Consider the following 27495-nt stretch of genomic DNA (forward strand, 5'->3'; position numbering starts at 1 on the left):
GTGGATCTGAAAATGGCGTCTCCAAATGGAGGTAAATTCTAATTTCGTTGAGTGTATAAATTGACATCTTGATACCGAGATGCTAATGAAACCAGTATGCTTCGTATTTCTATTTGGTGGAACATTCTGAGTTCATATGTTGTACAAATAATGTCTCAAGTTTTTCACCAGGCTATGCTCACACAACAGGTTATGTCAGACAAATCAAAACAAGCCAGCTAGCAATGCCCTTCTTCCTACTTGATAAGATAACTATGCAGTTTGTCTTATTAGCCATCTCGGCCTATCCAATTTAACAGTAACGGCAATTTTAATGGACACTGCCATAGCTAGGTGGTCAGCAAAGGAACAGTAGCTGTAATGGCTAATTAATGTGCATGCTAGTAGCTAGCTACAGACCGTACGCCAGATAATGTGATATAACCAAAGATTGGGTGTCCAATACTGGGCGTTACAAGAAAGCCCCATACAAACCACCACCAATAGATTTGTCAACTAACCTGTTCTTGGCAATGCTTTCTAAGTTATTGATTCTGTGAAAAAAGTACCTATCTTAGCAATGTCCGTTTCCAGTTGCAGGTGGTTCTACAAAAAACATCGAAAACTCAAAGATCATCCATGTTTTGTACCTTGCGAGGGAGTTCCTCTCCGATTTAGCTGCTGCACATCTAGCATTTCCCAACATCTTTGCAGGAAATCTATGTGATGACAGTGCGTCACACAGTGTGACCAAAACACAAGGTCTTCACACATGCAAGTATCTCACTCGATGATAAACATGGATTTAATATCTGAGTTTTTGCCGGATTTTGTAGAACCACCTGTATGGAGGTACATTTGTGTCTTTTCCACACACCTCTGCAACTGGAAATTGACATTTCTAAGATACTAGTAAGTTCTTGATTCAGTGAAAAAAATTAAGGCAAGAACTGGTTAGTTGAACAAAAAGGTCTGTCTAGCTATAGAATGTAGACACCAGTAGTTGGAACTGGTTCAGGGAACAGAACCGAAAATTGGAAAATAAAACCATTTTGAGGAACAGAACTGAGAACGAAAGTGATCTATACTGTTCCGGAACGAACCAGTTATTACCGTTATTTTCCATTTTCCAGTCCCACAAAAAAACGCAACAAGGCACCAATACATAGTCCTCACTGTTACTCAGAAATGTGTTCCAGTGTCTGCCTGCCAGCTGAACATCTTTGCCAGTTTTTGTGTAGGCTACCTTCCCCTCCCTCCGAAGCATGCATAGTCTAATGTAGCTACTGACATTACAGGCATGATTTAGAAATTAGGGAGAGATTTTTTGATTAGAGAACAATTAATTAACATTTTCAATGTTAGTTAAGGATACTATAGTTATCACGTTTCACATTGGATTTATTAACTACAAAAACGTAAGACGTCTTATTTTAATTCTGGTGCCACTCTGCTCACACAAGTTTGTCTGGTCTAGCGCTCAAACTATAGGCAGCATTATGTGTAATGTAATGAATGTAATGGAACTGAGAGTCATGATCAAGAGCTAGCTCTGGTCCAAAGTTAGTTAAGCCAATTCTCTGAAGTTCAAAGACATTCAAAGTTCCTTCATAGAAGCTGCTCCTCCGTAGATATAATTCTGTGGGCCTAATTCAGACAATGCATTTCATAAAAACAAGATGCCCAGTGCTCACCTGCAAAATTTCAGTCGCATGTCGCACCCTACACTACACTTGTCTGTCCAATGCATGTACATAGCTTTCCCGCTCCATAGCAAGCAGCTCTATCCATTGGTGAACTAATTTCATGTCGTTTTCAGAGGACTAAAAAGGAACAGAAAGGAACGATATAAACCGTTACTTCTTTGGGGTTCGAAACGGGTCAGAACTTTATTTTGCTGGTTGGACCAGTGGAACGGAATGAAAACAATAATGGTTCTGTTCAGAACTAAACTATTGGAAAATAATTCCGGTTCCAACCCCTGGTAGAGCCTTAACAAAGCCTGCACTCAAACTCACTGTACATGGAGAAGAAAGGATTATGGCTCCTTTCATAACATTATGTTAAATTCAAACCCAATCCCTAATTACTTATACTAAATGAGCCCTGTTAATGTAGCAAGCAAGCAAGCGCAATGACTCAGCGTGAACAGCACTTAGCTAAAGGCTGCTCTTTCACATTTATTAGTGTTGAATCGGTTGATGACGACTAAAATACATTTTCCCCCTTTGTAAGGTGATGATTTTGAGTCCTCTCTGCTGAGTTTTGAGAAGCTGGATAGAGCATCTCCTGACCTATGGCCAGAGCAACGTAAGTTTGTCTTCTCCTCTGTGTTCGCTTCATAAAGCCTATCATTTCAATTTACTCATTCCTGATTCTGATTCTCACACAGTGCCAGGAGTTGCAGAATTTGCTGCATCTTGCAAAAATGTGAGTGTTTTTCCAAGATCTATAGCTAGCGTTGATAAATGAGTAGACCTACATGGCTGAGAGAATGCACATTCTTCTTATTTTTTGTCTTGCAGCCAATTACCAATTCTCCACCCAAATGGATGGCTGAACTGGAGAGTGAGGACATTGAAATGTTAAAAGGTAAAGTACAGTAGTGTCATATGGTACACTTACTGTTGAGCATTGCCTACTTGTGAAAATAGACTAATAAGTATTCACTGACTGTACTCCAACTCTATTCCTCCCACAGAGCTGGGGAGTCTGACCACAGCAAACCTGATGGAGAAGGTCAAAGGGCTACAGAACCTGGCCTACCAGCTGGGCCTTGAGGAGTGTAAGTATACACACATTATACACATACACACTCACAACCAGTTGGGGACAAGAGCCCTGCACGGGCATATATTTTAAGGCCTACCCATGCCCGTGATACTCAGGCCCTACCCTACCCGGGCCCGATTGCTTCTGCCAAATTTAAGGCCCTGCCCGAAATTAGAAATAGTTTCCTCCGTTAGTAAATCCATAACTTTCTCACTGCGCGCTGCTCAATCTGCATGCGCTCTGCTCATGGCGGCTCTGGATCTGTGAGTATCCATAGCAACGGCTCCGCTTGAGCTGCTCTGCTCATTGACGAGACATATATAGAGAGCAGTTGGCTACTTTTCATCACTCTAAACTCTTACAAAACTCAATGAACTTGATTATTTTCTGTGAAATAATCTCTCGTCTTATATTTGACGAGGTTGAAGCGCTTCTGACACCATGTTGTGATCTTAGTCAGATACTGTTGACTGTACTGCGCAGCAGAGCACAAAGAAACGACTCCGCTTCAAAATGTTGATGATCAATTTAGTGATGCCCTGCCCGTACCCTAGTTATTGATGATAAAACAGCCCTAACCAAGGCCCATCAGGCTCGGGTCGTGTAGCAGAGCTCTAGTTGTCATTCCATAGGCTACCTCTAGATGGTGCTGCTAGCCTTATGGCTAATTTATGTCTGAACAGTCAAGGAACATCTCAAGTATTTGCTACAGTCATTCAACTCATTTTACATTTCACGAAGTAGACACCGCTTATTAAGATTCAATGTATTTCTACTCTTTCTGAATATTGTTATGACTTAGACAGAAATAGATTGTAAATGGAGAGTATTGGAGTGATTCCTCATGAAATCCAGACAAAAAAATAACGTGATTTTTGTAATTTTCACAAAATGTGATCCATAGAATAGTCCATTGGAGGATGGATTGTTGAGATATATTTGACATTTGTATCTAAAAGCATAATTGAGAAATAATTAAAGTTGGCATATTTATGACGTTTTAGCCTTAACCAAAGACTCCATCATTTTTCATCTTTCATCAGATGCTACAAAGCAAAATAAATAGTGTCATTTTAAGCTTTACCGCTTGCTCTGTAATATTTTGATTTAAATATATATATATATTTTATGAATATTGAAACTTCTAAACATGAAAATATATTTTAAAAAATATTTGGAAAATATTAAAATATAATGCCTTCAGAAAGTATTCATACCCCTTGAGTTATTTTACATCTTGTTGTTACAGCCTGAGTTGAATTGTTGTTGTTTTTAAGTCAGCCATCTACAGTACTCACAATACCTCATAATGACAAAGTGAAAACATGTTTTTAGATATTTTTTTTTGCATGTTTTGGAAATTAAATACAGAAATATCTAATTTAAATATGTATTCACCCCTGAGTCAATACATGTTAGAATCACCTTTGGCAGTCTCTAAGAACTTTGTACAACTGTATTGTACAATATTTGCACATTATTCATTTTTTTATTCTTCATGCTCTGTGAAGTTGGTTTTTGACCATTGCTAGACAACCAGTCTTGCCATAGATGTTCAAGCCTATTTAACTAAAAACGGTAACTAGGACACTCTGGAACATTCAAAGTCGTCTTGGTAAGAAACTCCAGTGAATATTTGACCTTGTGTTTTAGGTTATTGTCCTGCTGAAAGGTGAATTTGTCTCCCAGTGTCTGTTGGAAAGCAGACTGAACCAGGTCTTCTAGGATTTTGCCTGTGCTTAGCTCTATTCCGTTTATTTTCATCAACAACAAAAAAAACTCCCTTGCCGATGACAAGCATACCCTTAACATGATGCAGCCTTCACCATGCTTGAAAATATGAAGAGTATTTCAATACAACACTTTGTAATCAGGGTATAAAAGTGTATTTCTTTGCCACATTTTGCCACAAGGACAAATGTCCTTTGTTTCTCTTTGTCATTTAGGTTAATATTGTTTAGTAACTACAATGTTGCCCTCGTGGTGAAATCCCTGAGTGGTTTTCTTCCTCTCCTGCACTTGAGTTAGGCAGGACACTTGTATCTTTGTTGTGGCTGGTTGTGTTGATACACCACCATGTCATTAATAACAACATGCTCAAAGGAATATTCAATGTCTACTTTTTAAATTTTGACTCAAGACATTTCAGCTTTTCATTATTAATTAATTTGTAAAAAATGTCTAAAAACATAATTCCTCTTTGACATTATGGGATTTAATCCATTTTAAATTCAGGCTGTAACACAACAAAATTTGGAAAAACTCAAGGGGTGTAAATACTTTCTGAAGGTACTGTAATTTCTGCTAGTTTAAAGTTATGGCTATTTTATACAGAGAAATTGGCAGTAGTAGGCAATCACAGCCCTCCTTTTACTTGTATCATTGCACGTCAGCAGAGGGCAACCATTTTGAATGCATTTTCACATTAAAGGGTAGTTAGCATAAACAAATGGATTTACATTAGTATACGCATCAAAATTTCCAATGCAAAGTTACACCTCACTTTTCAAAACTTGTTTTGTTCTTAAATAAAATGGATGAGAATGCCGAAATCATGACGGAAACATTTTTGCGGGATGTGGAGGTATATGGAGGACCCGGCAAGCCAGCCTATTCCCTGTAATGTAAACTCCAGCAGAAATTACTTCAAATGTATAACTTAAAATTAAACCAAATCGTTTGCACTCATGACTAAGGGTTTCAATTTAATTTTCAGCCAATTTACAAGTAAATACTTGGATTTATTGTTACAAATCAGCTTCCTTGGTTGCTAGCCAACTAGCCCTACTTGCATGCTAAAGTTAACCCTACCAGCCTGCTAACGTTACGTAAGCACTTCATGAGTCAGCCACTTGCTATCAACACCAATTTACAGCTACATTAAAGTACTGGAGTGACTGCGGTTCCGACATGCCGTAGCTATTGATACGAATATTTCTGCGCAGGTGCAGGAATTTGTTTTACTTAGCTGCTGCATACTGCTGCCAATGTAACTTCTGCTCTGTGCTCCCACTGTTCCGCTGCCACTTCCATGGAGGGGGAAACTTCATGTTGTGCACTAAAGATATGGTCGAAATGTTCGAACTATGCATTCCATGCCTCAAGCGCGATTTCATGTTCTTTTTTCAGTAGGGGTGTTAAGCTACATGCAACTATCATGTTGTACACCAAAGACGTGTGCAAAGCTGTCATCAAGACAAAGGGTGGCTACTTTGAAGAATATCAAATATAAAATATGTTTTGATTTGCTGAACACTTTTTTTGCTTACTACATGATTCCATATGTGTTGTTTCATAGTTTTGATGTCTTCACTAATTATTCTATGATGTAGAAAATGAGTAGGTGTGTCCAAACGTTTGACTGGTACTGTCAAACGTTTAGAAGTCTGGTAATGTAGTGGCAGGTCTCACATAACACAACAAGTATTGAAGCATGTGATGGATGCAAAATGTGGATTGACAGATTTTCTGCATCCATTGTCCTAATCCATAAAGTGTGGATTAGAGAGATGTAGCCTAGCTAAGTGCTCCCTTTTTTCCTAAAAGGAATATGGGTACTTAGCTCGCTATGGACAAGCACACCATGCACAAACCCAGAAACAAAACGCCGTGACAGAGATTTGATACAGACTTAAATCATTTCCTCTCAAAGTATTTTTTTTGCTGCCAAAATTAAAGTATTGTTGAATTCTAACTATGCATTTAACATTGGCTGCACTCGTTTTGCACACACTCTTGTTGTAGAATAGAGCACTCCCTTAAGTCTATGCTCTCTGGGTGGATTTCTACCTTAAATCTGGACTGGATTTAACCTCCATTCAATGCTTAAACAGAAACTGTAATCTTGTACAGTGATGATGAGGAACCCTCTGCCCCCCTTTGTGATTCGGAGAGATGTAGAGCATGTTGGTTATGCAGAGGGGGTGCAGGGCTGATAGGTCCCGCTCCACAGCGAGCTCACCGCTGATTTGTCAAATTCCATAAAGACAGAATGATTAAAGTAGACTCATTCTGGAAAGGATTATTGCAAACATGATTTGTCTGGGCTTTGCCCTGCTCGCTCATAGAAATGAGAGATATATTTTTGTTTAACGGCAACGTTTATGTTGATCAAGCAAGCCAGCTACCTCGAGATATAGCGCATGACTTGACCGCTTGAGTGACAATGAATTGCCTCAAAGTGCACGTAGACTTGGTGGGGATGACAAAAGCAATGACACTGCTCGAATGTCTCATTATTATGCAGCAGGCATTATGAAAGCTCAGATTAGTGTCATTGATTTCAGCATAGCTGTAGATAACACATTTGATCTGCTTATTCCAGGCTCATATTTACAGGTCAGGATCCGCTCTGTCTACCACACATATTATAGCTAAATATTGTAACTAAATACAAATTAAACAAGCTGATCATACAGTCTGATCCAGGGTCTGTGGGACCAGTCTCACCCAAACGTGATAAGCTTAATTTACAGGCATTTATGGGAAAATGGCGCTATCTGATGTTCCTCACATTTTTCAGATCAGCTTGTCTCGTGCCCTGAGCATGCAGTGATCTGTTAATGTTCTTTCATTTGATTAAATGCTTCATGTTGTCTACCATACGACATATTTGTTAGTTATGAAGATGTTAGCAGCCATAAAGGAAGGGATGTTGTCTTTGCAACCATGTCATGTACCTCGGGATGAAGTAACACAATGATGGTTATTATCGGTCTCAGAGCAGCTTGTATTGATGCCTTTTTAATGTGCTCTGGTTTAATTTTCTTGTTTTCCCGGCTGTCAGAGGAGGCCTTGTAAATCTCAGCTACTTTTTCATCATGTTTGTTTCCTCAGAGAGAGAGAGAGAGAGAGAGAAACACAAACCAGGGCAGGGGACACGATTTACTACCCCCCTTTAAACATGTGGCCCATTAAACTGAGCTGGTTAATGGGCAGAGCACAATCAGCCAGTGAAAACACCCGCCTTGATGCCTGTGGAGGAAGGAGAAGGGCCAGACGTAGACACCTCTGACCTAGAGGACACTGATTTCACCTGAACCTTCAGAAGGACTTGGAACACCAGCCTAATGTCATGTAAAATGGCTAAATGTAGCCTAATCTTTGGAGATCCAAAGGATGAATACCTGTAGAACAGAGGCCCCAAGTGTGAAAGGCAAGTGGGGCAGCACTGCATGTACAGTGGGGCAAAAAAGTATTTAGCCAGCCACCAATTGTGTAAGTTCTCCCACTTAAAAAGATGAGAGAGGCCTGTAATTTTCATCATAGGTACACTTCAACTATGACAGACAAAATGAGGAAAAAAATCTAGAAAATCACATTGTAGGATTTTTAATGAATTGATTTGCAAATTATGGTGAAACATTTAAGTATTTGGTCACCTACAAACAAGCAAAATTTCTGGCTCTCACAGACCTGTATCTTCTTCTTCAAGAGGCTCCTCTGTCCTCCACTCATTACCTGTATTAATGGCACCTGTTTGAACTTGTTATCAGTATAAAAGACACCTGTCCACAACCTCAAACAGTCACACTCCAAACTCCACTATGGCCAAGACCAAAGAGCTGTCAAAGGACACCAGAAGCAAAATTGTAGACCTGCACCAGGCTGGGAAGACTGAATCTGCAATAGGTAAGCAGCTTGGTTTGAAGAAATCAACTGTGGGTGCAATTATTAGGAAATGGAAGACATACAAGACCACTGATAATCTCCCTCGATCTGGGGCTCCGCGCAAGATCTCACCCTGTGGGGTCAAAATGATCACAAGAACGGTGAGCAAAAATCCCAGAACCACACGGGGGGACCTAGTGAATGACCTGCAGAGAGCTGGGACCAAAGTAACAAAGCCTACCATCAGTAACACACTACGCCGCCAGGGACTCAAATCCTGCAGTGCCAGACGTGTCCCCCTGCTTAAGCCAGTACATGTCCAGGCCTATCTGAAGTTTGCTAGATAGCATTTGGATGATCCAGAAGAAGATTGGAAGAATGTCATATGGTCAGATGAGACCAAAATATAACTTTTTGGTAAAAACTCAACTCGTTGTGTTTGGAGGACAAAGAATGCTGAGTTGCATCCAAAGAACACCATACCTACTGTGAAGCATGGGGGTGGAAACATCATGCTTTGGGGCTGTTTTTCTGCAAAGGGACCAGGACAACTGATCCGTGTTAAGGAAAGAATGAATGGGGCCATGTATCGTGAGATTTTGAGTGAAAACCTCCTTCCATCAGCAAGGGCATTGAAGATGAAACGTGGCTGGTTCTTTCAGCATGACAATGATCCCAAACACACCGCTCGGGCAACGAAGGAGTGGCTTCGTAAGAAGCATTTCCAGGTCCTGGAGTGGCCTAGCCAGTCTCCAGATCTCAACCCCATAGAAAATCTTTGGAGGGAGTTGAAAGTCCGTGTTGCCCAGCAACAGCCCCAAAACATCACTGCTCTAGAGGAGATCTGCATGGCGGAATGGGCCAAAATACCAGCAACAGGGTGTGAAAACCTTGTGAAGACTTACAGAAAACATTTGACCTCTGTCATTGCCAGCAAAGGGTATATAACAAAGTATTGAGATAAACTTTTGTTATTGACCAAATACTCATTTTCCACCATAATTTGCAAATATATTCATTACAAATCCTACAATGTGATTTTCTGGATTTTTTTCCTCATTTTGTCTGTCATAGTTGAAGTGTACCTATGATGAAAATTACAGGCCTCTCTCATCTTTTTAAGTGGGAGAACTTGCACAATTGGTGGCTGACTAAATACTTTTTTGCCCCACTGTACATTATGCATGCACATATGTGTTTGTATGGGTGTTTAATTCCCCCCCCCCCCCCCCCCCCCCCCCCATGGCTGTGTGATGCTGCCACAGTGTTCCCCAGGGGGGACCTGGCGCATGCCTCCTCCCCAGACCCCAGCTGCTGCCTCGACCTGTGATGAATGCCCCTGTTGTGGGCCGCTGAGCTCGGCATCAGGCCCTGGGTCCCAGGAGAGTGCTGACTACTGTGATAAGTGCTGTTATTGGAGGTAATTGAAAGGGGATTGGTCCTGAGGGACAGGCCTCAGGCTGCTGCTCTAACACACTTGTAGGTTTCACTGATCCCCACCACCACCACCAGCTGACTGGACTGACTGAGACTTGGCTCCTTGCTAATGCATTGATATCTTTATCTATGATGTGGCTAAATATGGAGCCAAGCAGCTTCCCTATGCAGAGACCGTTTAGTGTAGACTGATATCATTTTTTCTGTATAATTCTTTAGAGTCAGATGATGAGGACAAGTACTGTACAGAACCAGCCTCCTGATTTTTCACTGCAATGGATTTATTGTTGGAAATAGATTCAGATTTAAGTCAAATTTGCCACAGAATTTTTTTGTGCGTGTTAAAATTTCTAAATGGTTTGAAACAGAATTAAAAAAGATTTTCATGCAGGAATAAAAGTGAATATTTACAAATTGGCTATTAACTTCACCTATACAATATCATATGCCTAGGACTATACATCCCTTTAAGAAGGGTTCATAAAACATTGGCAAGTCAAATTCAAGGACTTTCAGGAACTTTTTTAAGCAGTTCATTGAAGGACCTCTGTTATAGAATTGTAAAGACAGAATTTAATAATATAGACCCCCCTCCCCCTAAAAAAGCATTTCAGAAAAATTATTTTCGGGGGGGGGGGGGGTCTTGCCAATGCATTGATTTTCAAATTATTAATACATTCTAAAATATGTGAGAATAATGTGGACATTACCTGACTAAATAGATTGGATGGCCATTTTTCTGTAGCCTATGTGGCCGACGCAGGCACACATAATAAAGCCATGAATAGCGATAGCATTCATCTCACCATCTCTGTTTTCATAATGAGAAAGTGAGCAAAAAACAGGTTCCTTTTTTATTGGAAGAATTTGTCAATTTGTCAATCAATTGAAGTGGCAGAAAACAAACGAAAGTGGCCACATCTCACAAAAACGGATAAAATTGAGCTCATGGAAAATTATAAGGGAGCAGGAGAACTTATATATTGGCTAAATATTTGCAAGGACTTTTCAACCACCAAATGTCTGATTTTCAAGGTAGGCCTATTCAAATACTTGAATTTCTGACCTCCAAATTAAAGTTCAAGTAGGCTACTTCAAGCCCCTTGTACTGTTTAAAATTGCAGGTGTAACATGGAAAACAAAATTTATTTTTCATGTTATTTCATTACCAAGTTATATTGTGAGTAAGCCCACTGGGGTATGTAATTTGTCATTATATCCAGAATAATTAATAGGAATAGCGTTGGGTGTTGCGCAAAAGCCTATCTTACACAATTGAGCGCAGTAGACTCGGTGTCCAATCCGAGGCACAAAAATATATGAAAACATGAACTCATTATCTAATACTAATACTATCTAATACTTTCTCTGTTAAATCTAACAAGACCCCTGCTCTAAATTAAGCAGACAACAGATTATCAACATCATTTCGCTAGGGATTTTAGATCTAACGTGAATCCAAGCACAACTGTCTTCACCAGCAACAAGTGACACACAAATATTCCTCGCAAACTCCTTTTTTTCCAGCACTTGAGCTGTTGTTGCATGGTATGCGCTATCACAACAGCTGTTTGTCACTTGACTGTCCTTCCCTCATGGATCAGATGATGATGTGTGAAAATATCATGGTGTAACTAATCAGCTTGACACCAAATGCCCATCGAATAAGTGTTATACATAATTATTGAAGAACCACGTTAATGACAGTATTGATTTAGGTTTTAAGTATCAAGGTAAGGTGACACTTTCGGTTAGAAGCATGCGATTTTGCAATCTCATACATCATTTTTGATTTGTGTGCCCATGAAAACTGTTTTCACCCCGTAACATAAGGAGACACAAAGTGTTACCTAGTTACACTGCATTTCTCCGATCTCTATACAAAAAACTGTCTGACAGCTAGATCCAGGATTCTTACAGGGTTCAAGTTCAATATCTAATTTAACTGATTCATACTTAATATATTACATAATGACAACTTGCACTGCAATAAAAGCAAGGACAGAAAAGTAACGTTTTATGTCACACAATTTTTTGACAAATCCGTCAAGACACCAACCATGATAAAGGGTTAAACAGGTTTTAAATCAACTCGTGAATTTTATTGAATATAGCTATGTTCTCCCCGTATATCTTCATGTAATGAGATGAAAAAAATGGCAGATTATTATCAATGACTTATCAACAGCTGTAACAAGTTGTCTAGTGTAGGAAATCCTCACTGGTGCACTAGTTTATATAAAGATCCATTTGCATGTCAAAGTGCTTAAAGTGCATATTAGTCTAAGATCTTGTTAATTTTGAAGTATTGCACTTGAATAAAATACTTTCTGTCTCTGTTGGTTTTTCCTTTTGGCTGCCTGTAGCTGTGGACAGAGGGGAGGGGTTGGAATTTGGTGTGGAGTGGATGGAAAGAGTCTGATGTGATTTTAGTCGCCTTCTGCAGAGCTCTGCACAGATGGACAGATGACAGGTCTTGCTGCTGCCACATTATTTTACAGCAAGACCTGCCAATCTTCCTCAATGAGGCTGTCATAATCATCCAGGTAATCCTCCAGGTTTGGTTTGGTACAAGGGAACGCCAGTCAAGACCAGTCCTGCTTAGTATTGGCTGGCGGTGGCGAAGAGCTGTCCTGGTCTAAACACCACTGTGCCGCCACCACAGTACAGCCAGGATGACCCCTACATCCCTGCCTATGTGGAGTTGAGGCTGAAGGTCAGTGCTGACAGCTCCTAATGGCCCAGCATCAATCTCCTTCCTATTAAGAGGCCAGGGCTGCTGAATATGATTGCATTCACACTGGCCCATGGTGCTAATGTGCCTTCATCAATCCATCAGGGCGGCCTGAGCGACCGCTGGGCGTGCCGTTATGAAGTTCTGCTCCCTGACAACCTCTGAATGAGGAACAGGGGACCCACCCCCTCCTCTCCTCCTCTGTCCTCCTCTCCGTACCGGCCTGCTTTATGAGCTCATAGTGGAGATGAATAGCAAGGCCCACCCGCTGGAGAATTGTCCGTGGTGAAGACGCCATTAGGAATGGCGTGATGGGAAACTGAAACGAGTCAAACGATGATGTGTGTTGATAATTTTTCTGTATATTTTTTTGCTATTTGAGATGCATACTTTGGGGGAAATGTTGTTTGGCTTGAGGAGATGAAATTGCTGGTATGAGAAAATTGTCCCTAAAAAAAACATTTATGTTTAGCAAAATATGTACCAAGTTAATCCAGAAGCCTCAAACCAGTGTTGCATGGTTAACGCAGTTTAGTTTCCTGACTGTTTGTTTAGTGCTGCTGTTGAAGCATGTAGCGACAGTCAGTGCTGAATCGCAATCGTACAATCAGAATTGTGGTTCATCAAACTCTTAAACTCACTTTTAGCAATTTTGAATGTTCAACTATTACACTAAGATTGTCTAAACAGCCTAGAAGCTATGGTGAGGTGGCCTCTGTATCAGTGTTGGAGGTGTGTATCATGGTAGAGGGAAAGAGAGCTGCACATACCGCCTGTTCTTCAGCCCTGCCTGCCTGCCGCTTCCCTGAGCAGATCGGAAATGACACCTCATTTCCATAAACGCATTAGGAATTCATTGGATTTTCTTTCCCAGCTAATCATAGTGGCGGTGTAAAACCTTTTAGGCATTTTAATGAATGAATTTTGACTGATTGCCTATTAATAAGGACACCTCTTGAACAGGGATAGGCTATGGCATGGGTGGGGAGGTGTAGATGTGTTTGTTTGTGCGAGCGTGTGTGTGTGTCTCAGTGCACACAGGCAGGAATATATTGGAGGGAGAGAAGAGGGGGGAGAGGAGCGCTCTCGGTTGGGACATAAAAGAGGAACCAGTGGCTCCCCTGGGAAATCACTGGCTGTGTCTGCATCTTAAATATCCCTGTGAAGTATCAATAAGTAGGTAATTGAATTGTGAACACAAACATGAGCGTCAGGTGTAGGCTATGTTTTGCGAGGCGGGTGTGTATATGGGAAGGGGGGGGGGTGAGTGAATGTGTTAATGGGGGAAGGAGGGGTTTGTGGGGGGTGTCATCCCCGGGTCCCAGGGGAAGTGGACAGTGAGAATGGATGTTAAATCCATTAAGTAAAGCTTACAACCAGTAATAGCTGAGTGGCACTTAAAGATGGGCAGCAGGGGTCAGATTAGTCTGCTTGAGTCTTAATGATAGTGAATTGTGGAAGTCGGGGCTGGAGGCTGGGACGCCAGTTAACCCAGGTGGTCATCTGTCTCTAGGACTAACAGGGGTCTGGCTGGCTCCTCTGGCGTGTGCCTGGAGAGGTGAAGCGGCCTGACCATGATTACTACCATTCTACACACGGGGGGGGGGGGGGGGGGGGGGCGAGTTGATGTGACAATGACACCCAGATCACCCACTCCAAATGGTAGGAAGGTGATGTCACACATTTAGGCTATATATTTACATTGGGAGAATGCTATTTTGAGAAGTGCTTGTGGACGAATATTGTATTCAGTATTGGATATTCATTTGGTTGAGGGGGACATTTTGTCATTTTATTTCCCATCAGTCCCACGTTGTGATGGCGTCCCCAGGCCAGCCCAGCCAGGGCTAAATGATAATTAGAGCTCAACTAATCAACAGGGTGAAGACATGGCCCTCACAATCCATAAGGTGTTATTTAGTATGGCTGGCAGCTGTAACAAGTCACTGATAAATAAGTACAGAATTAGTGATTGACCTTTGTAATCAACTAAACACATCTCTAACTCCCTCTAATCAGTATTGATTGCCCCTGCTGTGTAACAGCGTCTATGTGTGGGCATGTGCACATGCATCTGTGTGTGGGGCGGGGGGGTGTCTGCGATCTATGTTGGTGTCTTCCACTCCGTGTGCGAGAGTCCAGTTGCCTGAGGGTGGCTGACCGGCTGATCATTTCTCTTCCCGCTTTTAATATTTATCTTACAATGCAAATCATATGAGTTTCTATGTGACAGAGGCGGATGCTAAACTGAACTCGTAATTAATGAGTGGCTCAGAGGGGTTAGTCTTCATCAAGGGGGGGTGGGGGGGGGGTCTACAGCCACAGACCAGGCTGCCATCATTTATTGTTGGGGGGATCGAGAGAGATACGGAGGGAGAGGGCCACCAGTCTCTCCCATTAGCAGGCCTCTCCAGAAACTAGTGGTCCATTTAACACGCTCTTAGCAGAGAGATCAGAAAGATAAACTGGGATTAGGAGACCAATGACTCAATAGTATTCTCTAAAGCAGGGGTATTTAACTGTTAGGGCGTTTTCACATATAGTCCTCAGTCCTCTTTTAATGTGAACTCGGTAAAAAAAAATAAGCAAAATAACTCTGTTCTCTTTGTATTCACACTGCCCTTGCATTTGCATGAAGACTCAACTCTTTTGCCAGTTCACTTCACCTTTTTTGAGGTCTTTGTCCTCTTTGCATTCAAATTGGTATGTCCTGCAAGGAACCAAGATATTTTTCCAACATTCACTCAATGCACTCTGGGTAAAAGTACAGGACAAGCCATTCTATCAGAACGTGTTATCGGACAGCTAGATATACCAACATTTTGTAAACGAATTGATTTAGTTAAAAAACATTATTGTAATCAGATGATAATATTAACATGTAAATATCATTGATAACAGATTAAATAGCAGAAGAATTTACTGGAGATTAAATAATGCTGTAGGCCTACCTGAAAATTGTGCACCCAATGTAGGCTACTGCCCCTTTAAGAGATGGAATGAATTTTGTACCTTATGTTTTGATTATCAGCAACTATGTTGTTGTCTTCTCACACCATTCAAACCCCACAATTGAATAATCAGTTTATGAATCTCTCTTAGCCTATAGATCAATATATTGCAAACAAATAATCTCAACATTTGTGTCAGTACAAAACTCCACGTATATTTTGGAAGTAGTCAATATCCAAAAGCAGTTTTTTCTACGAACCTGCACATCATCTTCTCTCTCCAATGTGAGGGGTTAATAAAGGGGAAACAGTGTTGCAGTAGTCTAGTGTGAGGGGTTAATAAAGCGGAAACAGTGTTGCAGTAGTCTAGTGTGAGGGGTTATGGCAGGGGAAACAGTGTTGCAGTAGTCTAGTGTGAGGGGTTATGGCAGGGGAAACAGTGTTGCAGTAGTCTAGTGTGAGGGGTTATGGCAGGGGAAACGGTGTTGCAGTAGTCTAGTGTGAGGGGTTAATGCAGGGGAAACAGTGTTGCAGTAGTCTAGTGTGAAGGGTTAATGCAGGGGAAACAGTGTTGCAGTAGTCTAGTGTGAGGGGTTATGGCAGGGGAAACAGTGTTGCAGTAGTCTAGTGTGATGGGGTTATGGCAGGGGAAACAGTGTTGCAGTAGTCTAGTGTGAGGGGTTAATAAAGGGGAAACAGTGTTGCAGTAGTCTAGTGTGAGAGGTTAATGCAGGGGAAACAGTGTTGCAGTAGTCTAGTGTGAGGGGTTATGTTAGGGGAAACAGTGTTGCAGTAGTCTAGTGTGAGGGGTTATGGCAGGGAAAACAGTATTGCAGTAGTCTAGTGTGAGGGGCTATGGCAGGGGAAACAGTGTTGCAGTAGTCTAGTGTGAGGGGTTATGGCAGGGAAAACAGTGTTGCAGTAGTCTAGTGTGAGGGGTTATGGCAGGGAAAACAGTGTTGCAGTAGTCTAGCCTGGGAGGCTTTGTGTTCACATTGCGCTAAAAAAGGGAACTGGGCCTGCCGAGTGGTGCAGCGTTCTAAGGCACTGACGCGGCGTCACTACAGACCCGGGATCGATCCCAGGCTGTGTCTCAGACAGTCGCGACCGGGAGACCCATGAGGCAGCACACAATTGGCCCAGCATCATCCAGGTTAGGGGAGGGTTTGGCCGGCCGGGATGTCCTTGTCCAATCGCACTCTAGCGACTCCTTGTGGCGGGCCGGGCGCATGCGCGCTGAATTCGGTCGCCATGGTGTTTCCTCCGACACATTGGTGCGGCTGGCTTCCCGGTTAAGCGAGCAGTGTGTCAAGAAGCAGTGCTGCCATAGCATCGAATAGTACCCACGATATGAAACTGTTCAGGGAAGTCAGGAACCAATACACGCAGATATTCGCATCCTGTAGCTCTAACTCCAAAAAGTGTTGGGACACTGTAAAGTCCATGGAGAACAAGAGCACCTCCTCCCAGCTTCCCACTGCACTGAGTCTAGGTAACACGGTCACCACTGATACATCCATGATAATCGAAAATTTCAATAAGCATTTATCAACGGCTGGCCATGCCTTCCTCCTGGCTACTCCAACCCTGGCCAACAGCTCCGCCATCCCCCCGCAGCTACTCGCCCAAGCCTCCCCAGCTTCTCCTTCACCCATATCCAGACAGCAGATGTTCTGAAAGAGCTGCAAAACCTGGACCAGTACAAATCAGCTGGGCTAGACAATCTGGAACCTCTCTTTCTAAAACTATCCGCCACCATTGCTGCAACTCCTATTAGCAGCCTGTTCAACCTCTCTTTTGTATCGTCTGAGATCCCTCAGACCAATGCCGCGGTCATCCCCCTCTTCAAAGGGGGTGACACCCTAGACCCAAACTGTTACAGACATATATCCATCCTGCCCTGCCTATCTAAAGTCTTCGAAAGCCAAGTTAATAAACAGATCACTGACCATTTCGAATCCCACCGTACCGTTCACCTCTGTGCAATCCGGCTTCCGAGCCGGTCACGGGTGCACCTCAGCCACGCTCAAGATACTAAACGATATCATAACCGCCATCGATAAAAGACAGTACTGTGCAGCCGTCTTCATCGACCTGGCCAAGGCTTTCGACTCTGTCAATCATCGTATTCTTATCGGTAGACTCAATAGCCTTGGGTTTTCTGACGACTGCCTCGCCTGGTTCACCAACTACTTTACAGAAATAGTTCAGTGTGTCAAATCTGAGGGCATGTTGTCTGGACCTCTGGCAGTCTCTATGGGGGTACCACAGGGTTCAATTCTCGGGCCGACTCTTTTCTCTGTATATATCAATGATGTCGCTCTTGCTGCGGGCGATTCCCTGATCCACCTCTACGCAGACGACACCATTCTGTATACTTCTGGCCCTTCCTTGGACACTGTACTAACTAACCTCCAAACGAGCTTCAATGCCATACAACACTCCTTCCGTGCCCTCCAACTGCTCTTAAACGCTAGTAAAACCAAATGCATGCTTTTCAACCGTTCGCTGCCCGCACCCGCCCGCCCGACTAGCATCACCACCCTGGATGGTTCCGACCTAGAATATGTGGACAACTATAAATACCTAATTGTCTGGCTAGACTGTAAACTCTCCTTCCAGACTCATATTAAACATCTCCAATCCAGAATCAAATCTAGAATCTGCTTTCTATTTCGCAACAAAGCCTCCTTCACTCACGCCGCCAAACTTACCCTAGTAAAACTGACTATCCTACCGATCCTCGACTTCGGCGATGTCATCTACAAAATAACTTCCAACACTCTACTCAGCAAACTGGATGCAGTCTATCACAGTGCCATCCGTTTTGTTACCAAATCATCTTATACCACCCACCACTGCGACTAGTCGGCTGGCCCTCGCTACATATTCATCGCCAGACCCACTGGCTCCAGGTCATCTATAAGTCTATGCTCAGTAAAGCTCCGCCTTATCTCAGTTCACTGTTCACGATAACAACACCCACCTGTAGCACACGTTCCAGCCGGTATATCTCACTGATCATCCCCAAAGCCAACACCTCATTTGGCCGCCTTTCCTTCCAGTTCTCTGCTGCCAGTGAACTTGGAGAATTTTATTTCCCTCACCAACTTTAAACATCAACTATCTGAGCAGCTAACCGATCACTGCAGCTGTACATAGTCCATCTGTAAATAGCCCACCCAATCTACCTACCTCATCCCCATACTGTTTTTATTTTATTTCCTTTTCTGCTCTTTTGCACACCAGTATCTCTACTTGCACATCATCATCTGCTCATTTATCACTCCAGTTTTAATCTGCTAAATTGTAACTATTTGCTCCTATGGCCTATTTATTGCCTACCTCCTCATGCCTTTTGCACACACTGTATATAGACTTTCTTTTCTCTACTGTGTCATTGACTTGTTTGTGTTATTGGCTTGTTTATTGTTTACTCCATGTGTAACTCTGTTGTTGTCTGTGTCACACTGCTTTGCTTTGTCTTGGCCAGGTCGCAGTTGCAAATGAGAACTTGTTCTCAACTAGCCTACCTGGTTAAATAAAGGTGAAAAATAATAAAATAATTAAGTACGGCTTGGTGGGGTCGTGTTTTGGAGGACGTGTGGCTCTCAACCTTCGCCTCTCACGAGTTCGTACAGGAGTTGCAGTGATGGGACAAGACTGTAACTACAAATTGGATATCACAAAACTGGGGAGAAAAAGGGGTAAAAGTAAAATACAATTTTAAAATAAGGGAACCAGACCGCAGAATTCAAACAAACCGAACTCAGACCACATATCGAGATGGTCTCAGTTTTGGTTCGCTTTGGGAGCTCTTTTGATGTGTCTGAGTTCCTTTTGGAGTCTTCACAATCCACAAAAAATGTCTGAAAGGGACCAAGTGTGAAAACACCCTACGATGTCCGGAGCGTGCTGGTTTTCTGTTCTGCTTGATAATTAATTGCACACAGGTGTTCCAGGTCTAGAGGGCAACAATGAGAAAATGCAGTGGAACTGGCTTTGAGGTCCAGAATTGAGTTTGAAGGCTCTAGAGGTCCTGTCTCCATGCACATGAAGTATGTCATTTGTATATGAACGCAATACAGCGATAAGTCTATAATTTTAGGTTATAGTTTTATCTACACTCTTGTCTTTTTATTTAGTGTCATCAAATACATGGTCATAGCAGACTACTAATCATGCTGTTGGATCTATCTTCTCTATTTAACGTGTAGATCTCTATTCCTCTGTGCGGTGTGTAGGCCTAATTAGTGATATTTAACACTGTTGTGGTAGCCTTTGGCTCACCAAGCCCAACTCTTCCAAATAGGGAAATTATACCAGTCGTTTTGGGTCATCCTAATTCATTACATCCCACCTGATACTGATTGTTTCATTCGATCTAAGACCCTGTCTGCCTGTCTGTCCGGGGGCTCTGATTATTTTGTTTAGTGTTATTCGAAGAGACAGCAGTGCCGCACAAAATGTATCAATCCCAATCCAATTAGCGTCATGTTAACCTGATGATGGACACCTCAAGGTGAAGCGGCCCTTGCTCAGCCGGGGCATTATCATTCCAGGCTGGGCGGCTCATCTAAATTACAATCCACCCTGGTTTTTCATTAGCCGCTAACCCCTTCACCATATACCACACCGCTCTGCACAGCCCAACAAACACCCAGACACCCAGGCTGCTCATCAGCACTGGTGTCAGGTTCAACGAGCAGAGACAGACACTTCTACAACTGTGGACCTTCTGTGTTGGTGGGAAAGCTTGGGACTGTGGTATTTGTATGCATGTTTTTCCAAAAAGATACCAGATGGAAGGGCCACTTGAAATGTGTTGCCTGTATTGCTCTTCATGTCCTGGTGGGTATGCTTAGGTAACTGTATGAAGGAGGTGTTTTTTGTGCAGGTTCGAAGAGGTGATCCCTGCTCCCCTCTTGGCCCTGCCTGAGCTTTGATTCTCTGCTGGTGCTAAGAGCCTTCTTCTCTTATTACCAAGAACAAAGAGTAATTACTGGGCCTGGATGAGGCCTCTCCAGGGTCACACTGATGCTGGAGGAACATCCCTGTAGCTTCCATTGTGACATAATCTGGCTATTGTTGACTGAAAACCTCCTGAAATACTCTCCTTACCAGATAGAAGCAAAGTGACAAAAGGCCTTCAGTTGGGGCCAATCTGTTGTCGCGCTACAGTATGGGGTTGGCACGGATCCAGAACTATTGCGCAGAGCTTGTTTTGTAGACCCCCACCAAGTGCTTTTCATTATGTCTCTACAAAGTACTTCTCCCAGTTCATAGGCTTTTCTAGCTAACCTTTATGGTCTGTGTATCTGATCAGTGTCTTTGGTTCTTACTACGGTATTTCAGTGGTAAGTGTATAGTAATGGCAGTCAGTGAGGAAAAATGTGGATATCGCCATAGTCTCTTACACATAAGGCACTCTATGATGGAAAGTTGTGGATTAGGTATGGGCACTGTTAATCGAATATCCAGATATCCAAACAGACATTCGTATTCAATTACTTGAGTGAGTGTCATCTTTGGAGAAAAACAATTGTAGGCCTATTTTAAAAATGAAAAAGTTTTGTCTAAATTGTGACATTTTTACCTACAAGGATATGATATTTTAAATTCTTAATTTAATAAAACAACACACTTTTGAAAATGTTTTTAACCTTGCGTTGAGCTACTGCTGCGCATTTATCCCTCCAGGCTGCCCTGACATCGTTATGCTGTGTTTCCTTTCAAATAGCAATTACAGGCACAGACATTGTTAATGTTGTAAATGACTATTGTAGCTGGAAATTGCAGATTTTTTATGGAATAGGCCCATTATCAGCAACCATTACTCCTGTGTTCCAATGGCACATTGTGTTAGCTAATCCAAGTTTATCATTTTAAAAGGCTAATTGGTCATTAGAAAACCCTTTTGCAATTATGTTACCACAGCTGAAAACTGTTGTTCTGACTAAAGCAGCAATAAAACTGGCCTTCTTTAGACTAGTTGAGTATCTGGAGCATCAGCATTTGTGGGTTTGATTACAGCCTCAAAATGGCATGAAACACTTATTCTGGTTAAAGACCATTTGCGCTGTTCTGTGAAGGGAGTAGTACACAGCGTTGTACGAGATCTTCAGTTTCTTGGCAATTTCTCGCATGGAATAGCCTTAATTTCTCAGAACAAGAATAGACTGACGAGTTTCAGAAGAAAGTTCTTTGTTTATGGCCATTTTGAGCCTGTAATCGAACCCACAAATGCTGATGCTCCAGATACTCAACTAGTCTAAAGAAGGACAGTTTTATTGCTTCTTTAATCAAAACAACAGTTTTCAGCTGTGGTAACATAATTGCAAAAGGGTTTTCTAATGACCAATTAGCCTTTTAAAATGATGAACTTGGATAAGCTAACACAATGTGCCATTGGAACACAGGAGTGATGGTTGCTGATAATGGGCCTATTCCATAAAAAATCTGCCATTTCCAGCTACAATAGTCATTTACAACATTAACCATGTCTACGCTGTATTTCTGATAAATGTTATGTTATTTTAATGGACAAAAAATAGCTTTTCTTTCAAAAACAAGGAAATTTCGAAGTGACCCCAAACTTTTGAATGGTAGTGTACATACTGAGATGCTTGAATACCTGTATCTGGCTGCCTTGAGACGGCAATCACAATTGTAGCTTATTGTCTTTGGTAGCTAGTCTGCATCTTAGGTTGTTTTCCATGCCCAGAATGGAACAGATGTTGGTGTAAATTACCTCCCTGTTAGACATCTCACAAATGAAATGCATGCTTTGCATTGATAAGTGATTCTGCTCTGAAGTGGGGGGCTGAGAGATGGAGTGCTGTAGCTTGTTTTAGTCTAAAACCCTGGTCAAAGCGTGTTTTGACAGCATACGGTTTGTAGTGTTCCCAGTAGTGACGCGCGGGTTGACTCATAACCTGTTGTCCCCGCGGTTATATCCGACGGGTTTAGGATCATTAAATATTGTGTGGCTGCAAGGCATGTGGGTGGTGGGCGGGTTGAATAAAGAGAAAACAATACCTTAAATCTATAAATGTATAGTTCTTGTGCAATTTATATGTATAGGCTACATTAAGGTTTTTATTTCATTAATTTAGGCTGTCTGGTATTAGTGCATAAGCCTAAGCTTAACTGTACGTGCGCCAAATAGCCTACACGCCAATCAACTAATGCTTTTGGGAAGTTCATGTCAATCCATGGAGGCAAAACGGACATTGTCGAAGTTTAATTCATTAAGACAAAAGCTGTGAAAGGAGAGTTGAAAATGAACAGAAAGGAGGGCCAGAAAAAGTCATGTTTGGGAAAGATTTGGTGAAGTGGTAAAAGAGGATGACAGCTGTGTGTGATGATGGTGTGGTGCTATACAAATTCAACAGTCACAAAATGGGACTTCACATAGGCCTATGGCATGTCAAGGGAACTGTAGCCTACTGTTAAGATGGATTAAATGGAAACTGAAATCTGGATACACTTTGTAGGTCTATAACCTCTCACATAGTCTTAATATTAAATCCTGCAGAATAAAAAAATCCCTGCAGTAAAAAAAGACATCAAATGTAGGCAAAATGTGGACTTGGGAACAGGAGTGGAGAAAAGTCATTTATTTATTTCAGCATCTTCAAATCCAATTGTATTGGTCACATACTCATGGTTAGCAGATGTTAATGCGAGTGTAGCGAAATGCTTGTGCTTCTAGTTCCGACCATGCAGTAATAACCAACGAGTAATCTAACAATTTCACAACAACTACCTTATGCACACAAGTGTAAAGGAATGATTAAGAATATGTACATATGGATGAGCGATGGCCGAACGGCATAGGCAAGATGCAGTAGATGGTAAAGAGTACAGTATATACATATGAGATGAGTAATGTAGGATATGTAAACATTATATGAAGTGGCATTGTTTAAGTGACTAGTGATACATTTATTACATCCCATTATTAATTATTAAAGTGCTTAGAGATTAAGTCTGTATGTTGGCAGCAGCCACTCAATGTTAGTGATGGCTGTTTAACAGTCTGATGGCCTTGAGATAGAAGCTGTTTTTCAGTTTCTCGGTCCCAGCTTTGATGCACCTGTACTGACCTCGCCTTCTGGATGATAGCGGGGTGAACAGGCAGTGGCCCGGGTGGTTGTTGTCTTTGACGATCTTTTTGGCCTTCCTGTGACATCGGGTGGTGTAGGTGTCCTGAAGGGCAGGTAGTTTGCCCCCGGTGATGCGTTGTGCAGACCTCACTACCCTCTGGAGAGCCTTACGGTTGTGGGCAGAGCAGTTGCCGTACCAGGCGGTGATACAGCACGACAGGATGCTCTCGATTGTGCATCTGTAAAAGTTTGTGAGTGTTTTTGGTGACAAGCCAAATTTCTTCAGCCTCCTGAGGTTGAAGAGGCGCTGTTGTGCCTTCTTCACCACGCTGTCTGTGTGGGTGGACCATTTCAGTCTGTCCGTGATGTGTACTCTGAGGAACTTTAAAACTTTCCACCTTCTCCACTACTGTCCCGTTGATGTGGATAGGGGGTGCTCCCTCTGCTGTTTCCTGAAGTCCACGATCATCTCCTTTGTTTTGTTGACGTTGAGTGTGAGGTTATTTTCCTGACACCAGGAAACCCTTGAGACACTTGAGAGAATGTGAATGCTCAGATACCATCTGTAGAGGTGCTGTCTTTATCAGCATCATAAAATCTGATAGTATTTCAAACACATGAAATATGCATCGAAGCTGAACTCAAATCTTATCAGAAACACATTGGGTCGTTTTCACAGCTTTCTATTTCCGTTACAACCAGTCAGACAGCTGTCATTTGGACGTTTTGTAAAGAAAAACGTGTCCTTTTTGTGTGTGTGTGTGTTATTGCATTGCTCCGTGAAATAAGATGACAGAGAGAACTTTACCAATGTCAACTAAATTGAAGCATTCGTTCTATCAATCTATTACATTATTCTGTTGAGCAAGGGTTTATTTAGTGTTCTAGGGCAATGACAATAGAGAAGGTGCATGTATTTAATTATAGACTAACAAATAGCTTACCCAAATGACGGAAAATTATACGCAGAATCATACACTATATATACAAAGGTGTGTGGACACCCCTTCAAATTAGTAGATTTGGCTATTTCAGCCACACCCGTAGCAGACAGGTGTATAAAATCGAGCACACCGCCATGCAATCTCCATAGACAAACATTGGCAATAGAATGGCCTTACTGAAGTGCTCAGTGACTTTCAAAGTGGCACCGTAATAGGATGTCACCTTTCCAACAAGCCAGTTCATAAAATTTCTGACCTGCTAGAGCTGCCCCGGTCAACTGTAAGTGCTGTTATTGTGAAATGGAAATGTCTAGGAGCAACAACAGCTCAGCCACAAAGTGGTAGGCCACACAAGCTCACAGAACCCGACTGCTGAAGTGCGTAGTGCGTATAAATCGTCTGTCCTTGGTTGCAACACTCACTAATGAGTTCCAAACTGCCTCTGAAAGCAAAGTCAGCACAATAACTGTTCGTCGGCAGCTTCATGAAATGGGTTTCCATGGCCGAGCAGCCACACACAAGCCTAAGATCACCATGGGCGATGCACTTTGGCTGGAGTGGTGTAAAGCTCGCCGCTATTGGACTCTGGAGCATTGGAAACACTTTCTCTGGCGTGATGAATCCCGCTTTACCATCTGGCAGTTCAACAAATTCATCTGGGTTTGGCTGATGCCAGGAGAATGATACCAGTCCCAATGCATAGTGCCAACTGTAAAGTTTGGTGGAGTAGGAATAATGTTCTGGGACTGTTTTTCATGGTTCGGGCTAGGCCCCTTAGTTCCAGTGAAGGGAAATCTTAACACTACTGTACGACTAGGGTTGCAAAATTCTGGAAACGTTTTAATTCCCTGGTTTTCCAGAAAGTCTGGTTGGATTTCCTGCTTATTCTGGGAAATCTGCAACTGGGAATTTATTGAAAGTTCATGGAATTTTGCAACCCTAGAAATTCTAGACGTTTCTCTGCTTCCAACTTTGTGGCAACAATTTTCTATATCAGCTGGTTAGGGTTGGGTGTGGATTTGATCTATCACACATATTTGGGCGGTTGCGGATGGGTTATTAGCAATTGTGGGCAGGTGAACAAACAGCAGACCCGTGCATCACTAGTTCCCAGAAGCATATAGAGAATGAGTGGAAATACTTTTAATTAACTAATTGTTTTTAGGTAGGTTACCTCAAGTTGAATAAGAGGTGCTCCAAAACGTTCGATTTCTGAAATGTTCAGTTGTTGATATTTACATTGTATCATTTGTTAATTCTCCAGCCAGGGAGATGACCAGGGGGAAGTTCCTGAACATCCTGGAGAGACCCAAGAAGTGAAGACCCCAGGACTGCTCTTTACACAGTATGTCTGCAAAGAGAGTAATACAACACCCAGACGACTGATTTAAGAATCAGACTTATGCCTTCATGTATACACTCATACTACAACCATCATCAAGTTCCTGGACTTTTCATTTAAATAGAGACAGTTGGGCTAAATTCACTGACTGCAGAGTTCTCCTCTAACAGACCCTACACACTCTATGCAAATGGGGAGTGTCGTATTTGATCCGCACAAAGTACGTAGAGCATTATGTATTTGGAGCATTATTTTCACCCCCTGTTGCATAATTAGGTGAGACGATGCCTCAGACTGTTCCTAGCTGGAGATGTCGCAGGGGCTCTGGCCGTGCTGGGGAGCACTCACTCTCACAAGTTACAAATCTCCACTGGCCACTAATAAGCCCCTAATTGTCTTTCCAATTGACACGGACAGAGCCATCCACTGTCCAAGGGGATGCACCCCCTGCCTCGTTTGCGTAAAGTGTGTAACGTCCTTAAGAGTCCAATGACTGCAACACTTTTCACCTCCTGTGGTCCTTAAAGAAGGTTCCATTTACTTTTATAATGATTTGAAATGGTGAGTCACTTTCAATATCCTTTTTAGCTAGCTCGTAGGACTGTTTTGTAAATGAGTGTATATTCTGTATTTATTCATATTTTTTATTTGTATTTGGAGCATTATTTACATTTTGGTAATTTGTAGAAGAAAATTATGTAATAAAGTCTTAACATTTTAAATATTTTTCCTCCATAATTTTAGAGCTGGGCGATATGGCCAAAATATCATATCGAAGTATAAAATAAAATAACATTTGACGGTATGATTGTAGTTTGTTTTTTAATAAGAAAGGTTTTACATTTGCTTCATGAGTAGTGCTTGACCCTAGGGTTGCAACACACACATTCTAAGTTATTTTAATGGGTCTTTATCCATTCTGATTGTTTTATAATGTTAAATTGGTCTTCAACCAAAAATGAGTGACGGGACGGGGTTAGGTCTGTGTGGAAAGCGGCAGAGAGAGATGACTCGTGTAGCAAAGTAAACGATACTGAACAAAAAATATAAATGCAACTTGCAACAATTTCAAAGATTCTACCGAGTTACTGTTCATATAAGGAAATCAGTCAATTGAAATACATTCATTAGGCCCTAATCTCTGGATTTCACATGATTGGGCAGGGCCCAGCCATGGGAGGCATAGACGCACCCACTGGGGAGCCAGGTCCAGCCAATCAGAATTTGTTTTTCCATACAAAAAGGCTTTACTAGAGACATAAATACTCCTCAATTTAATCAGCTGTCCAGTCAGCAGGTGAAGAATCCAGATTGGGAGGTCCTGGGCTGGCATGGTTAAGAGAAATAAGCTTTTTGTGTGTATGGAAAATGTATGGGATCTATTATTTCAGCTCATATTACATGGGACAAACAATTTAAATGTTGCGTCTATATTTTTGTTCAGTATATAAAAATGGACTTTACACACAGCTTATCACATTTAGCAAACCAAACATTCAAATACCGTTATAGGAGGTAAAGTAAAAACCCAAACCGGTCCGTGCGTCAGTACCGGTGTATCATAAAATACAGTATATTGCCCAGCCCTACATCTTTTAGTGTAGTAACATATTTATTA

General features: G+C 42.0%; 1 protein-coding gene across 1 annotated transcript; it reads left to right on the top strand.

The window, feature by feature from the left end:
• On the top strand, positions 1–26682 carry LOC139374276 (protein lin-52 homolog). Its single transcript, XM_071115307.1, has 6 exons — positions 1–31; positions 2215–2289; positions 2372–2409; positions 2505–2571; positions 2681–2764; positions 25800–26682. The coding sequence occupies exons 1-6, from the start codon at positions 13–15 to the stop codon at positions 25853–25855; spliced, it is 339 nt and encodes a 112-aa protein (XP_070971408.1). The 5' UTR covers positions 1–12; the 3' UTR covers positions 25856–26682.
• The last annotated feature ends 813 nt before the right edge of the window (positions 26683–27495 follow it).

Source organism: Oncorhynchus clarkii, chromosome 19, assembly GCF_045791955.1.
Source record: "Oncorhynchus clarkii lewisi isolate Uvic-CL-2024 chromosome 19, UVic_Ocla_1.0, whole genome shotgun sequence".
In the NCBI taxonomy this organism is placed as follows: domain Eukaryota; kingdom Metazoa; phylum Chordata; class Actinopteri; order Salmoniformes; family Salmonidae; genus Oncorhynchus; species Oncorhynchus clarkii.